Source organism: Schistocerca gregaria, chromosome 3 (genome assembly GCF_023897955.1).
Source record: "Schistocerca gregaria isolate iqSchGreg1 chromosome 3, iqSchGreg1.2, whole genome shotgun sequence".
Taxonomy (NCBI): Eukaryota; Metazoa; Arthropoda; class Insecta; order Orthoptera; family Acrididae; genus Schistocerca; species Schistocerca gregaria.
Genome location: NC_064922.1, coordinates 248,377,764 through 248,395,127, shown reverse-complemented (window position 1 = coordinate 248,395,127; position 17,364 = coordinate 248,377,764). Strand labels below are relative to the sequence as shown.

General features: G+C 36.7%; 1 protein-coding gene across 2 annotated transcripts in view; it reads left to right on the top strand.

The window, feature by feature from the left end:
* LOC126356051 (titin homolog) overlaps positions 1 to 17,364 on the top strand; it is a 96,241-nt gene that overhangs the window by 72,208 nt on the left and 6,669 nt on the right. For both annotated transcript variants that reach the window (XM_050006734.1, XM_050006733.1), the window contains exons 6-7: positions 1,896 to 2,090; positions 12,611 to 12,685. In XM_050006734.1, coding sequence (XP_049862691.1) covers positions 1,896 to 2,090; positions 12,611 to 12,685 — 270 coding nt within the window. The remainder of the gene's footprint in view (positions 1 to 1,895; positions 2,091 to 12,610; positions 12,686 to 17,364) is intronic.

The following is a 17,364-nucleotide window of genomic DNA, read 5'->3' as shown; positions in this document are numbered from 1 at the left end:
TTGGCCATATAGACAAAACCCCAGACAGTCTTGACAGTCAGATTTTCGTAGTACATTGAAATGCTGCTACATTCGAAGATGAACAATACGGAATTTGTATTTACTTCGTTGGATAATGTATGAAAATGCAGTGGTCGAAACTCGGGGCGGAGGAAAAAGCTCGTCTTCCATATATATTTATTTATTTATTTATTTATTTTTTATATAATTTGTTTACTGCCGCAAAGGTTTTGGCGCTAGTATTTATCTTTGTGCCTGCAAAACAAGCCTGTGTAGCGCTACATATATTTGACGGCAGAAGTTAGTTGTGGCAGCACCTACCAACATTTTTCAGAACTTCCACTTACTTTGCACTCGATTCTAAGCCGCAGGCGGTTTTTTGGATTTAAAAAAACTGGAAAAAAAGTGCACCTTACATTCGAGTAAATACGGTATATACTAAAGACAGCTGCCTTTATCTTCTGAAAGTAATACTATTCTGTAATGTATGTATCACAGCCCCTAACATTGCTACTCCCGCAGTAAAATCTTTGATTGTTATGTGTTAAGTCCTAGCAAATCCTTAAAACCAATAATGCATTTACATTTAAAATTTGTGCATCCAAAAAGAATGAGCAACAGAAAACATTTAAACTTATGCATACACTACAACCATAAGTAAGAGGATTAGACTGTTACTTAGCAACTAATTGTAGAAGGATAATGTAGCAGGATTTTTCAATGTCTGACTTTTATCAGCAACATTAAAAACTATAAAGTAGCTTTTGTTTCCTTACTGAAAAGAAAATTTTACATTCACCACGTAGATATACAATGGGAGCTGAGATAGCATTTGGTAGTTCCCAAAGCTTTGCTTGTATTCATGGCTGGTGGATTAATTTTGAGAGATACTGAGAAGCATGCAGAGAAGTAGTGCATCTGAAGATATTGTTAGCTCCTTTTCTGTCTATCTTAGAATCTAGTCAGTCATGGTGGTGACCACTGGGATTTGTTAATGGAAACAGGACTTTTTTAGTTTGTTAATATAATTAATCAATAATATTGTGGAGATGCTGAGTCGCAGATGGATAGATGTTACATTCCATCTCGGATTTTCCGTTTTTAATATAATTAATCTTTTAGTATAGCATAGTTCAGTTGATGAGCTTTACAATTGAATGTTGGGTTAAGCAAAAAGGATGTAATGTGTCAAGATTGTATATTATTAATTCGATTTAAATAAATAAATAGTGTGTTAAAAAAAAGCATTTATGCTTTCTGCATCATTGCCCAACCTGTGTTTATAGGACAGTGATAGGTAGTGGTCATCAGCCCATAGTGAAATGTCCCCTTGTTATTGAGCTATATGCTGCAACAGATATTCTAGTGGTGTGAAAACATCCTGAAATTGAAGTTTCAGGTGGTGTTCTAGCACATACTTTATTAATTACAATCCTGCAAACATGTCCTAGGGAGAAGGAGAATATATAAAATGTGACGAATACTGTCCAACTGATGCCTGTTCCTTAGAAAATCAATTGTTCATTCTGGAATTATTTGTTCATTATGCATGTATGCCCCTTAGATTTTTGTATGCTTTCTCTTGTGAAGAAAACAGGTACATAATAAAGTATAAGAAAGGCTGCATGAATAGAACTGCCAGTTTCCTTCCAATACAACATAGCACAGAGTTATCCTAATCTATGGGCACACACTTTGCTGGATCTATTGGGATATTTTGATTGGGTTATTTATATGTTTTGATTTGTGGTTCAAAGAATTAATTGTTGAAAACTGTTTTTCAAACTGATGGTTTTTTTCTGTAATATTTTCTTTTCACAGATAATTACAAGAATTCTTATATAATTTTATAGTTACTGTTAATCATTTTCCCATGTCCTTTTCTGTTTAATCAGAAACATTAAGATTTTACCGGGCTCTTCACACTGTGGGAACAGACTTCCTTGTGATGCAATCACTGTTTCCCAAATTCACTCGCAAGGATCTAAAGGACAGGTATAAAAAAGAAGAGAAAATTAATAGGGAATTAGTGGAAAAAGCTCTACGAAATCCACTTACTTTTGATTTGACAGAACTGCAGAAGGAATTTGGTAAGTGTTTACAAAATCCATTACTTTTCCCCTCACATCATTAATGTCTGATGTGTTCCACATGGGTGAAAGCTACTCTTTCATATTTGTTAATTAACTTTTCTCTTGAAATTGTATACCTCTTATAGTAAATCAAAGCAATGTAAAGGATAATGTTATTTGCAGAATATAATTAGTGTGTGTGTGTGTGTGTGTGTGTGTGTGTGTAAAACAGTGCTGTTAAAGGTGATAGTTTTGCTACTTAAATATTCTTCCTGTTTTACAGTTTAACCACTCTTAATCTATTCAGGGTGTATGCGACCCGGGACAACCGGAAAAAACCCGGGAATTTTTTCATCTGGGAGAAAACCAAGGAAAACTCAGGATTTTTTTAGAATTCTGGGAATTTTTCATTGTTTTAGTTTTCAGTTAAATTTTTGTAATTTTTACTGGTAAGAACCAATACTCAAACAAAGGATATTACTGTATCCCGCTATTGCAGAATAATACTGCAGCATTAAAACATGAACGAGAGAAAAAAATGAAAATAAAATTAAATTGCAAAGGAAATGTGCCATATAAAATAACACAGTGCTCGTACAAGTGTCTAGTGACAGAAAAATGTGTAAAAGGCTTTCAGAAGACTATGCAATGCTTCACAACAACAAATTGCCTCCGATGAGCATGACGTCACAACTGCTTACATTAGACTCATTTAATCAGTTGCGAGTGGGCTCATGCTCACATGCAGTTGAATTGCGTATGAGTTGTACCTTCTCCTGCTTCTGGCTACAGAAATGTGGCTGTTGGCTGTGTAAGCAGCAGTAGCAGCAACCAGCTGCCAGATTAATGCTTGCGCAGCAGGCCCAGATCTAGTGGGGGGTGGGGGCAAACCGGGGTATCTGCACCGGGCAGCAATTTCAGAGGGAGCGGGCAAATTCATATTCTTGAGGAAACAAACCTTGTTTCCAGCTCACGTTGGTCTATCAATTATTCATGTTGTTGTTGTTGTTGTTGTTGGGTTATTGTTGTTGTTGTGGTCTTCAGTCCAGAGACTGGTTTGATGCAGCTCTCCATGCTACTCTATCCTGTGCAAGCTTCTTCATCTCCCAGTACCTACTGCAGCCTACATCCTTCTGAATCTGTTTAGTGTATTCATCTCCTGGTCTCCCTCTAAGATTTTTACCCTCTACGCTGCCCTCCAATACTAAATTGGTGATATCTTGATGCCTCAGAATATGCCCTATCAACCGATCCCTTCTTCTAGTCAAGATGCGCCACAAATTTCTCTTCTCCCCAATTCTATTCAATACTTCCTCATTAATTATGTGATCTACCCATCTAATCTTCAGCATTCTTCTGTAGCACCACATTTCTCTTCTTGTCCAAACTATTTATTGTCCACGTTTCACTTCCATACATGGCTACACTCCATACAAATACTTTCAGAAACGACTTCCTGACACTTAAATCTAAACTCGATGTTAACAAATTTCTCTTCTTCATAAACGCTTTCCTTGCTGTTGCCAGTCTACATTTTATATCCTCTCTACTTTGACCATCATCAGTTATTTTGCTCCCCAAATAGCAAAACTCCTTTACTACTTTAAGTGTCTCATTTCCTAATCTAATTCCCTCAGCATCACCCGATTTAATTCGACTACAGATCATTATCCTCGCTTTGCTTTTTTTGTTGTTCATGTTATATCCTCCTTTGAAGACATTGTCAATTCCGTTTAGCTGCTCTTCCGGGTCCTTTGCTGTCTCTGACAGAATTACAATATCATTGCGAACCTCAAAGTTTTTATTTCTTCTCCATGGATTTTAATTCCTATTCCGAATTTTTCTGTCGTTTCCTTTATTGCTTGCTCAGTTATTCATATGAATTTGAAACGCACCCCTGCTGTTTTTTGAACACATTCTAAGTTGATTTCTGAATGAATTATAATTTGATTTTTGAATGCGTGCATATGTAGGTGCTGTCTCTGCCAGGGGAATCTTCGTCACATCTAGAAATAAACTTTCCTGCAGACAGAACGGGACGGGGCTATACGAGCTGAGCGGAATGAAACCAAACCGGTGAATGCTAACTGCTGCTTGTTTATGTGGTTGATTCAGTTTGTGAATGTTCATTATTATAATTACTAGTGAAATCCATAGATTCAGACTACCAGAGTGGAAATAAATGACTAACAGGAATAATAAGTAAGAAATATTAGTATTATCTTCTAGGGGTATCCAAGAAAGTGAAATTTTGACAAAAAATTTTTGGCCCGATAGCTGCACTGGACAGGGCCAGTTGTAGTCTGCTTAAGTTCCATTCTGGTAGTAGTGCGGGAAACACATTATACAAACTCATAATAACGCCGAACCAGAGAATAATTGCTGGACAACTAAACCGGTGATTGTGGCAGGGATAGTAAAGTTAACCGGAGAATGAGTTTTGACAGTGCTAGGAATAGTTACAGAATTAGTGACGACAAGACTGTTTGTTAGAACGAGGAAGGAGAAGAAATGGGGACATCACACAAATTATGGAAGAATATGACAATTCCAAATTTATACGAAAATTTCGTTCTACAACTTTTCGGTCTCGTGCATGAGAAACTGGGGCGTATGAATGAAATGTGAAACTATTTCCTAACACAAAGCTTTTTGCTTTTAGTAGGCCAAATAGGTATTTCGTATTGGTACTTCACAAATTATATATTCTGTCATATTATAAAAATGGTCATTATTGCCAAAACAGTCTTCCTTATTTGTGTGTGTTAAAATTGCCGCAATATTAGAAAGGCCTCTTTTGTTTTATCCAGCACACAGTGACAAAATAGACGTAATCAAATCAAGAAACCACACCAGTCTTGGGTACAGTTTGTATTAACAGCTTTTTCAGTATTAGACAATGACGTTTCCATTTTTCATGTAGCAAAATGTTTGACGAACTTTGATGAGGTAATAATTCTTTCACAGAAAGGAAAGCACGCCGTGTCAAGCTGCAGCAAGATTAGAGAGAAAAATCGCTAGGACGTAAGGACTGAAGAAATGTATACTGTCTTTACTGGTTTTAGGTATCCTATATGTAATTTTATGTCACACAGAAGAGCAAGTTATTAGTTAATACGCAATAAAGAGTCCAGATTTTCTGAAGAGTTCTTGTTCTCTTGGTTACAAATAACCCTATCCAGTATTAATTGCGAGAGGTTATATATGAAGAGGGGGCAGGATGTCAAATCGGCCGACTGGGAGCAGGAGAGGTACTGGAGAACATTTTAATTTCCACTGTCCTGAAATAGTTGGCTGGCGTCCATTACAAAATATACACGTTTGAGTTCCACAGATCGAAATACAGTGACGTGCGGTATAAGAATGTTGTTTGAAGAGGTGTGGCACTGCACTGCACACTTGCGACTAAATAACATGTTCTAACAATACCACCACTTGCAAAGTAGGTTATAAATCGGATTAATAATGTTGCTCACGCAGCATATGTTCGCTTTATCGGGCAACAACAAAGTTATTGACTGTGGATGGTATCATCAGAATGGAAATGATGAAATCAGTGTAAACAATTCATTAATTTTGGCACTTATCTTGAATGGATTCCCATGTAGATTTCGTCGAAGTTGTTATGGCTCATCATGTTGATTGTAGGGTGATTCCACTTTGACTGCCAGAAGGTCCAAATCTGTGTTTTAGCAATATTTGAAGACCTACCAAATGCGTTTTTCAGGAAATTTTTAATGATAAAACAATCACAGATCAGAGCAATGGTATGGTAGAAATAATTTTTGACTTGGTGTTCACGATCCAAATTTTTATTAAACTTCTTGTAAATTCACATATACTACTTCTTAATTGTCACATTATCAAGAAAACAGTTTTGTATCAATCTTCATATATTTAATTTCAACTTTAACCAAACACAAGACTTGACTATTCTTTTACAAAGTGAAATAACAACTTAACTTCTGCAAAGTGAAACAAAGACTGCCCTGTGTGCATTCGCTTGAAAACGGTTACAAGTAAATAAAAGATTATGACAGTCTCACAGAAATGAATACACACCATATCACTGTAATATATTGATACATCGGAGTACCTATACATTAATAAAACCAAATGTGAATATTGTCACAAAAATATGTCTGTTACTTCGCAGAAAAGTAGTAAGATATTACTGGTATCGAGAACTGGGGTTGGAGTGCTGTAATGGTCATGTAAATAAAGAACCATTACAGTGTCTTACATTTCCTTGAAGATATACATTTTACGGATCAGACTATTCAGGAAGATGTGCGCTACAAAATGAACTTATTTATGAAAAGTCATTTTTTGACATTCTGATGCGCAGAGCAGTCTGAGTTACAGTGCTGGGGGGAGGGAGAGGTAGCCTCCATGTGACCCATGTTTACATTTAATGATTTTTCTGTTTCCTCTTCATTTACCAGTATCACGTCAGATAAAAACAAGACGGATTTATGTGGCTGGGAGCTATCAAGTGAATTGAAATACATTCATATAATTAAGGAACACTAATATATGTTACTAGTTTCAGATTTTCTGTTATTTCCATCTGTCTGACAGTCGAGCATTAATCGCCTTGCAGACCAATAAAGTTATTTTTGTCAGTTTGCTAAAGAAATTTGGCTTTTATTAAACTTTCCTGCTGGCACAGTCAATTTATTTGAAACGAATGGTTTAATTCCACACTATTGGCTAGTTTCAACTGTTTACTGAGTTTCAAGTGCACAACTTCATCTTCTAGCATGTATGGCACTATGCCATAACAAAGAACCAAACATGGGATAAGGCAGTACTGGTACTACAAGAAAATTTACCTCCCGAAAACCACACTGAAAAGCTTCATATCAGGTTGAGGTCTACGTCATTGGGAATCTCGACATACAAATGCACACTGTAAGGGAAACTATGCATTATAGTATGGTTCACGAAATTCCGACACTCTAGGAGTATCCTCTGATGTTGTTTCTTTTATGACATAATGTAAGATCTTTTAATGTTTTACACATACAAACATACGAGCTTCCTACGTCACCATAGCTGCGCAAGCATGGTGATGCCTCTTAAATCTGGTGCTCTCTGGCAACTGCTGAAATGAATCTATTTCTAACAGGTCGCGGGGAAAATATTGTGAATTGTTGTTCGAAAAGCGTTATTTTCAAAGTAAATATTCTTATATGCAAAATGAACTATGTGCGAGAATGTACGAAGAATTTCCTAAATCACAGTGTGTTTGCTCTCTTTTAAAAATCAACTCTTTTGTCACGGGCCATTTAGAAGAATTTCGAGCCCAGACAATCAGAGATTTATGGCGGTAATAAAAAATTTTACTGGCGTGTTTGTGTGATGTATCTTAAAGTGTAACATGCACTAAACAGATCAACATTATATGTGAAAGCTTAGCTTTTGATGTAACTTACTAATCTTCGAGACAAATATTATATGAGAAAGCTTTTCTTTTCTTGTAGCAACACTATGTATATTAATTTAAAATTTACCTGTTGGTGGAATTCGAATGTATACTTTGATAATACAAAAAAATGCAGCGCACACATTGCTGCACATCAAAGATCTTTCCAAGACACTTTTTTTCCACTGAGTTTAGTTTTCTAAAGTGCCGGGAAATTCTACGCAGCTGTATAACGCCATAGCCATTCAAAGGATTGATAACTTTTACAGTTTTGAGGGAAAGTATACTGTCACTTAACATGTAAAAAGTGTATTTTCACCTGGGAGAAAATGTATTTTTAACCGGAAGATCCGGGAATTTTTTTTCCCTTGTCTGCGTATACACCCTTCTATTATACTTACAAAACCAGAGCAGTGATTCTGCATTTGTTGCCTTTGGCAACTGAAAAAAAAGTCAGAGCTTCCAAGTAGCATAATGGCCTGTTCCAAGATTGCAATCAAAGAAGGCGTTATAGGTTTATGACATGTTTTCTACTCACAATATAGCAGATATGCGGGGTAGCAGATAGTTTGTACCTATCCGCGACTCAGCATCTCCCCTATATGGTGAGTAGCAACTTTCCTTTTCGTAATATTATTACATTACATCCTGGATTTTCCACTGTTTGATTTATGAGCTGTTTATTGGACATTATGTTGATCACAGAGATTTGTAGTTCACAATAGACTTCATTTAAAATACTTTTAATAACAAAGAAGCATTTAACGGTCTTTCTCAAAAAATGGTCAAAAAATCATCTGCTCCCTTAAGAAACCTAACTAATAGCAGCCAGTACTGAACTACAAATTTGGTATATAAAAACCAAATGTGAGGAAGAATATGTGCAATACCTCAGGTGACCAACTTTAGTAACTCACTGCAGCAAAATAGTTCAGTAACTAGTTTGAGATATTAGGAGAGATAAACCATACCCCAGGATTAAATCGTGAAGCTTCTAATGAGAGAACATACGAATATAAGACAGTAGAATTGTTGGGTACAGTTCCCACAAAAATTGACAAGGTAGAATTCAAAACTACCAGTAGTGTAGTGTTGCCTGAAGCATTACAAGCATTGGAAAGCTCGATTTTTGGTGGCAGATTTTTATTTGAAGATTTGCTAAAAAACATTTTTGACCTAGTTTACATCAAGGGAATCTCTGGGTGAAAAGAAAATCTCATAAATTATATAAACATTTGAAGAAAATCTGCACTAATTCAATATTAACCTTTTCCAATCCACTGTCAAACAATGTCCGACATTACAATTTTCTGCTTCAGCTCCAATGGCAGATGATGTGTGACATGTTTCCATTATTGTGCTTTTTGTCTGCTCCATTGTTAAATTTGCTAGCACTTAGTACAAAGACCTGACAAATCAAAGCGTGTCATATTCACACATTTATAGTATGATAATGGCTAGTAAAATACACACAAATGGCAACAATATTGGCAGGTAGCTTTTCGAAGACATTGAGCACGAAGGAGAATTTAGTGATGTAAGTGACTGGGAAGAATCAAAATCTACGGATGTAGTGGAAGTGACGAAGACACACAAACTGTAACAAATACCTAGAAAGTTAATCGTGACGGTGACAGTGTACTCGTGAAGTTTCCTTTTTGTGTTGCACATTAAAGTTTCACCATTCCTTGTGGTGATTGACCAAAAAGCCAAACTCGAATATTTTCAACTTTTCTTCACTTAGTACATAATATTGAAAATGCGTATGCTACAAGTATGTACACTAAAGAAAAGACACAGAAAGTCACTCCACTTACAAAACCCTTAATGTGGCTTTTGTGGAGGGATATTTCATTAGAAGAACTGAAGGCTTTCGTGGTGTAACATTGAATATGGCCTTTAATTTGAAGCAGAATTAGATGACTATTTTACAGAAGACTGGCTATAATGAACTCCGTTTTTCAAGGAGGTTGTTGTTGTTGTTGTTGTTGTTGTTGTGTGTGTGTGTGTGTGTGTGTGTGTGTGTGTGTGTGTGTGTGTGTGTGTGTGTGTGTGGTGTTTCTCAAAAATTTTGGATGCTGCATTTAGTTCCACCTGTCACAATACCTCAGGAATATCAGTGTATCTAAGGGAGCAAGGTGAAGAACATCAGTGAGTATGTTGACAGTAAATGCAAATATCTTTATGTTCTGAAAAGAAATGTGGCCATAGATGGGAGCACAGTAGGATTCAAAGGAAGAATTCAATTAAAGTGCTGGAACCCAGAGAAGCTTATGAAGTGGAGTTTTCAAGGTTTCTGTGTGATTCAGGAAATGGTTATGTTTTTTCTCACATTCGGAATTATGGAAAGACAATGACAAAAGGTCTTAATTCACCCTGATTTACACTTTGCAGTCCGAATAGTGATTCATTTGGCATAGCAATTACTAGCTTGTGCAGTTGGTTCAGGCCATCCATTACTAGCTTGTGACCGAGCGAGGTGGCGCAGTGGTTAGCACACTGGACTCGCATTCAGGAGGACGACGGTTCAATCCCGTCTCCGGCCATCCTGATTAGGCTTTCCGTGATTTCCCTAAATCGTTTCAGGCAAATGCCAGGATGGTTCCTTTGAAAGGGCACGGCCGATTTCTTTCCCAATTCTTCCCAAACCCGAGCTTGCGCTCCGTCTCTAATGACCTCGTTGTGGACGGGACGTTAAACACTAACCACCACCACCAATTACTAGCTTGTGCAGTTGGTTCAGGCCATCACATTTTACTGATAGGTTCTACACAATCTCTCAACTTGCTCGGGAGCTTCACGAAATGAAATTTTGTCTAACAGATATGGCTATGCCTTCTGGGAAGGATTTTCCATGCAATTTGAAGAAGATAAAACTTGCTGAATGTGAGCTGTGTGCCTATCAAAGTAGGATGAAAGTTACGTTCATTCCATGACAAGAGGTTACTGACTACATTGAGTACAGTTTTTGGTCCTCAAAGCCAGTTGATCACTGGGTGTAGTAAGAAACAGCCTGTGCAGTTCCTGAAATCCACTGTTATTTTGGAGTATACTAAGTTAATAGGAGGAGTGGACAGGGCTTATCAGTACTGTGGTTGCTATGGTTTTACAAGGTGGTTGTACAAGTGGTGGAAAAAATTATTCTTCTCACTGATTGAAATTGCTGTTGTGGCCAGTTATATTCTTTACCCAATTGACAAAAACGAATGTGGAGAACTGCAGATTCACCTTTCGTACAAAGAAATCTAATCAGACATCTGGTCTGCCAGTTAAGAAATACAAATTCAAAGAAAAGAGAAAGACAATCATCTGACATTGTGGAGAGACTAAATAGAAAGACTCATTTAATAATGCTGAATCAAAAGAAGAAAAAAAATTAATGAATGTTTGCAGCAAACACTAGGAAAAATGAGGAAAAAGAGAACCAATGTTTTTCTGTGAAACATGCAAGAGGAAGCCTGGAGTTCATCCAAAAGAATATTTTAGGAAGTATAATGTAGAAAAATTACAAACAACCATAAACAGACACCAATGTGTAGTTTGAAAACTAGTGTGAAAAATAGAGTAATTGTCAAGTGGTCTCATATTGCATTTTTTTTGTAAACAATAACCGGTAATGCCTTACATCCTTACATTCATAAAATAAAGAAGAGTTGGGGATGCATAAAATGATTAAGGGGGCAGTTACTCTCAGAAATATGGTCCTTATGTGAAGAAGAATAATAATAAAAATAAGGAAAACTGAACCACTATGATCAGCCACAAATCCCATGTGCAAAGAACTTGGATGTATTACTAGTTCTCAGTATCTGTATTCTAGAAACTGTCTATTGTTAAGAAAAAAAAAACCCTTGATATTTTCATAACAAGTGGAGAAAAGGACAACCATAACACATAAACCAAGGCAAAGATTCTTCTGGTTAGCTAAAGATTAAGCAGAACTCATGATGGAATGAGAAATACGGGCAGCCTACTCTTTCACATACTAGAAATTAAAGCAATACTCTTAAGAAGAATGTAAAGGAATTGCAACATACTTTTTATTCTGTTGGATAGTACTGGAAGGCAAACTTGTGTTATTTATGTGACCCCATCCTCTCCCCCTCATAATTTAAATCTCAAGAAAACTATCTTCTCAAAATACTATGTACACAGTGGTCAACAGTTCAATTAATTTCATTTTGTATTTGTATCTTGTTGTAATCATTAGTGTTGTAGTTGTCCTATACTGTGTACAGCCATATATTATAAGATGCATAGAACAAATAAATAAAACTGTATGTGTGTTATATTCTGTAGATGTATTAGTATGTAGTTTTTGCATATCATTATAAACATGGTGTGTTTCATCTTTCAATATTTCATAGCTACTGCCATTTTCGGCACAATATTTATGCAGGATTGTTATGTTTACTTTTATTTATGAGTTGCTTAAGGTTACTAGTACTTTTTATTGTTGCAACTACTGATTACATTTTGTTGTTGGAAGTGCACTGTCTTCTTATATAAACTTTTTACTGTGTATTTACCTTCTTATCATCTGTCTCATATTTTTGTGGAAACACAGTATATGGTTTGTGGGTTCAGTAAATGATACTTAGTAAACCCTGCTCTGGAAAAGATAGGAGTGTGTGGGGAGAAAAGAAAGGAAGGAAATCACCTAAATAAGCTTATCTTGTACTGTAGGATATATTAGTGAAAAAAACATGGTATAAGTGTTTACAGAGATAAGAACTCTGTGAAAAAACATAACAAGAGAGAAGACGAAAAAAATTAATAGATAGTGTGATCCAATAAATACATGTATAGTGGTTTGTGTAACGCACACGTAACTGGATAACTCTGTCCCCCCACCCCCACCCCCCCTCCAAATCCCCCTCTTTCCCAACTATCCCTCTACCTCTCTTCCAAGAGCAAAAATTGAATTCCACTCAAGTTCATTTTTCTCAAAAAATAAAATGAGTTTTTGTCATGAAATGTAACAGATTTACTGTTCGTAAACATTGTTAAACTACTTAAAACAAGAAGAGTGTGTCTAATAATAAAATGTTAATAGTTGGCTTATAGTTATTATCTTGACACCATTAAAATATTTCCATATAAATTACAGAGGTGGAACGATTGGAGGAAGAGCAACATAAGAAGGCAGAAAAGCCAAAAAGGAAAGGAAGTGCTCGCCGAAGTTGTAAGTATTTCTAGACATATACCTATCTCTCTCTCTCACTCTCTCTCTCTCTCTCTCTCTCTCTCTCTCTCTCTCTCTCTCACTCTCTCTCTCTCTCTCTCTCTCTCTCTCTCTCTCTCTCTCTCTCTCTCTCACACACACACACACACACACACACACACACACACACACAGTGATTATTTAGGAATAAAGTGTGTGTGATAGGAACAAAGTACGTGTGTTGCAGATGGAATACGTACATGATTTTGTACTAAAATAAGGGCCTAGGTTCTATTATAGTAAAGTTTATTGAAATGCAAAACATGAGACTCTTTTGGGGTAAAGACAGTCTCATCAGGAGTTAAGAGCATAGTGATTGACCTCTTACAGTAATGAGAGCTTATCAAGTAATTGATATTTCCACTGATTTTTGTTTATCTGACCTTTTAATGTTGGGTATTGATACTTCATAAAGAGATGTGGGCTAAGATAACTTGAGCAATTACTAATCCCTGCTCTCTTTTTTTTTTTTATTTGTCCAATATTTAAGTGTTAATGGTGACTGAAGATAAACTGTGTACTTCAGTAACATGGACTGATGAGATAGATATTCCAGATGTTGGCTTCAGTGAATAATGAGAAATAAATTATTGTGTGTCAGAGAGATCATAAATAAACAAAAGTCAGTGGAGGAAAGTAGCAAAATTATTTGCAAGTACCTCCAGGGGTTTGTAAGATAGCTGCATGTAAAATACAAGATATACAGAAGTGTGTAACTCATTTCTAAGATGCTCAGTATGGACACCATTTGCAACACAACAAACATCGATATGATGATCAGATTCTTGTCATACATCTCCCAACATCAGCAAATGCATTATCTATCATTTATGGAACACTTCTTATTAACCCCTCAGGGCTGGTCAAGAGTCTTTTGTGGGTATGTGCATGGCAAACATGGAACCACAAGTAATTGCAACACCAACATTCTTTTGATGTGCTGCAGCCTTTCATCTCTGGCTATTCTACCTTGTCTTACTCTCTTCCTCACAATGGCAGCCTTTGATGTAGGTTAGGCTATTCCCTAGGTTTTCGTTTCATTTCTCTGAATATTCATTCATTCATCAGCTTTTGGCTGAAATAACTGTTTGTGCCCTTCTGGTTTTGACTTTCGTTCTCCAAATTTTTTTCTGTAGTGTTCACTGATGGCGGAAAAACACCTTAAATAGTGCCTACTGCGTGCAATGTTTAAGATCATCTGTGCACAATACCAGTGTAAGCTCACATATTCATTTCAAAACCAACATGGTAGCCAAACTGATGTGGTGTGTTAATTATGTACCCTTTCAGTTCAGCTGTCTGACAACAAAGGCATCTTATTGCTGATGTCAGAGCTGCTGGCTCCCCGCACCTGCCAAGTAGAAGATGCCCATCTTCCTGGGACATCTGGACTCCCAGCAACAACCAGTGTGCTAGATGCCCTTTGTGTGTGCGTGTGTGCGTGTGTGTGTGTGTGTGTGTCATTTGTGAGGAGAGCTCTCGATTGCAGTAGGTGGCATTAGACCTGACATTTTGTACATGAAACATATTAAATTACACCGAAACAATGGCTGTTCTAATCCAGTCATCTTGTTAGATGGATATAAAAATTTCTGTGCAGTTGTAACCCAACTACTTTCCCTATCCTGGATGCCAAATGGGTGGGAGTGAAACAATTTATCCAATACTTAGTATGTACTTGAACTGATGGGGATACTTTGACTGCAACACAGTCATTATCATTTGTGTAACACACTGAAAATAAATCGGGAAAACTTGAGCCATTGGGAAATATGTGCAATGTATCACTATTGATTAAAGCTTCGTTTGCTGCACAATCTACAGCTCTCAAGTCCTTTGAATGTCTGGGTAACATAACAATGACAATTGTCCCGTACAAAGTTGTTAATTTTTATTTTTAGATGACTGGTTTTGATCTTCTAAAGGATCATCATCAGATCTACATTCTGTGACGACAGTAGGAATCACTTGTATGGAGAACATGCCTGGGCAGACGGACTTGCTCCACGCCAGCAAAACCTAGTGCCATCAAAGAATGTAGATTTGATGATGGTCTCTTAGAAGATTGAAACAGGTCATCCAAAAATAAAAATTAACAACTTAAATGTGATAATGAGTGTGTTCATTGAATATGTTATAAAATTAATAGATAGCTGTTTGTCCTGGAACAACGTAATAAAAAATTTAAAAAACCTTTATCTTAGCCTTTGAAGGACTAGTCCTCCTGGAAAAAGTCATCGTGTACAGTGCTGATGTGAAACCTTAGGTCCCACCACCTATGAGGTACTTTCAATGCTTACACTTTGGTTGTATGATGTCACACTGCATAGAGTACCCAAAATTTGGAACTGCTGAGGATCATTCCATGAAGGTAATCTTTGTGAACAACCACCATGCTCTGCTTTCACTAGTTTGCCCAGTTTTCAAGAAAGAAAAGAAAATAAAGAAAAAAATGACTACATACTGTTTATACGATGACTGTTTGTGTGAAAATCTGTTGTCACTTGTACTGTGTCATGGTGAGATCCTACGCTAATCTGTGAATAAGACTCCAGCACTGCCTTTACAATTAGCAACACCTCATTTCCAGTACAAGTAGAAAGTTAAATTTTAATCCAGGATGATTTATTGCATTTACATCCTCATTGCTGCATGCAATTAATGCATCTGCGGTGGCAATACAGGAGGACCAGGTGTAAACAATCAGTACGTGCATAAAATGTCAAACTGCTATGACTGCAATTAACTGTTACTGTCAGTAAAATTAAGGTGCATTGGTAATGGTAAATTGGTATTATGTGTTGGAACTAGTATATTCTCTGACAATAAATATTGATTAAATAAACCCCATGCCCCTGCCATTTCTTAATTATGAACTCTAACTCATTTATACAGGATGTTGGTATGGTAATCGGTACATCAGCAAATCATATAGGAATTATTTTCATGCAATATTATGCAAACTATTAAAGTATCAAATAGGACAACTGAAGTTTCCAATACATTAAGCTTTTTCTTTGCTTCTCTGTGCAAGATAACTTCAGCAACTGTTGGTCTCTTATCACAAACAAATGCCATTGATTGGTGAGATACTCTACACAGATCATGTCAAATTAACATCAGCTCACACTTGTATCGTAAATTAAATTAAATTATAAAGCAAAACTCGGCCTCTTCAGGTGTTTGACACGTGTTCCCAGTAACAGTCCGTATTTGAAATGTCTCTCTTCACCCTAACACGCAATGGAATATCGTCAGCTTTTGAGTTTATTGGGTGCGCTAGGTTACTAAACTATCCACACTATTTACAATCACATATTCGTGGGAAACAATAGCTGTATTCTCTCAAAGTAAACACTGTGCAAATTCTGGTTTGTGGCTGTTATCAATCACCAATTGAGACTATTTCTCATTGGCATATACCCAATATATGTTACACCATTAACCAAGTAGTTCATATTAAAACCTCAGCAATAACAAGTACAAAATGCTCATTTACCTTTGAGTGTGTGTCATGTACCAGCTACAAAATTATTGTACAGACTCAATTGCCTTAGATTCTGCATAACTAAAACCACCAAAAATAGGCATGAAGACTATTAGTGTTACGTGTGCACCAGCATAACCACAAATCACAACTAATAGTCCAGTTTCATGACTGATTACAACTCCTGTAAGCATCCAACTTTCTGAAACATGGAACACTGCATCTAAAATTCCTGCATCAACTTTTGCCCAAATACCGGGACCCCTAACACGTAATAATCATGCCTTCATAGTGATAACTTGGACATCTACCACATGAAGTGTTGTAGCTAAACTTTTCAAAAACTTATGACCAGAAAATCTAAAACTGACTACCTTCACAATGTACCCTGATCTATTGTAGGCAGACACACTGCAAAACTTGTATTCAATAACCCATCAGATTAACTAACTGATCAAAATTCCCAACAACATCGAAATCGATATCTCGGATCAAACCAGTTCATCGACAATATTCCCTACAAATTAACTCTTCGTGAACTCGGCTAAATCACCGATCATCCATCTCTCTCAGGTGACTGTTACACGCGATGTCTAAATGGTGACTTTCCTCTACACCATCTCAAACAGAATTGACTGTTTATCCCATATTGACCATAGGGGGACCAATTTTTTAACAGTTCTATTACAATTCCATTGCTTTTAAACAATTAAATATATATTCTTCTGCAGCCTCCACTGTGCCATGTAGTGGCCAGCTAGATGAGATGGAATCTGTGGAGCAGTAACGTGTTGGCTTCTGCTGCCTGTGCACAGAGTGTCTTTGCCGCAACTTGCTCGTACTTTTAAGCATGGAATTTGTTCACTTTTCAACAACATATTGACAAAAATGACATTGTTACATAACATTAATAAAGTTACAACAATCTTCATAGTTTTAACATCTTTCCAACTTATAAATTAATATGTTGAAATGACAAAGGATAGGCCTGTGCAAGAAACCCAGGCTGTCGAGGAGGAGGAGGAGAATCGGGACAAGGCTACTTCGGTGACCCTGGAAGTACCAGATCTCCCATGCCAGCGTATTCTGAACTGATACTTATTAATGTGTTTCCGTCCCAAACAGCAATAGGCAGTGATCCTGGAACATGACT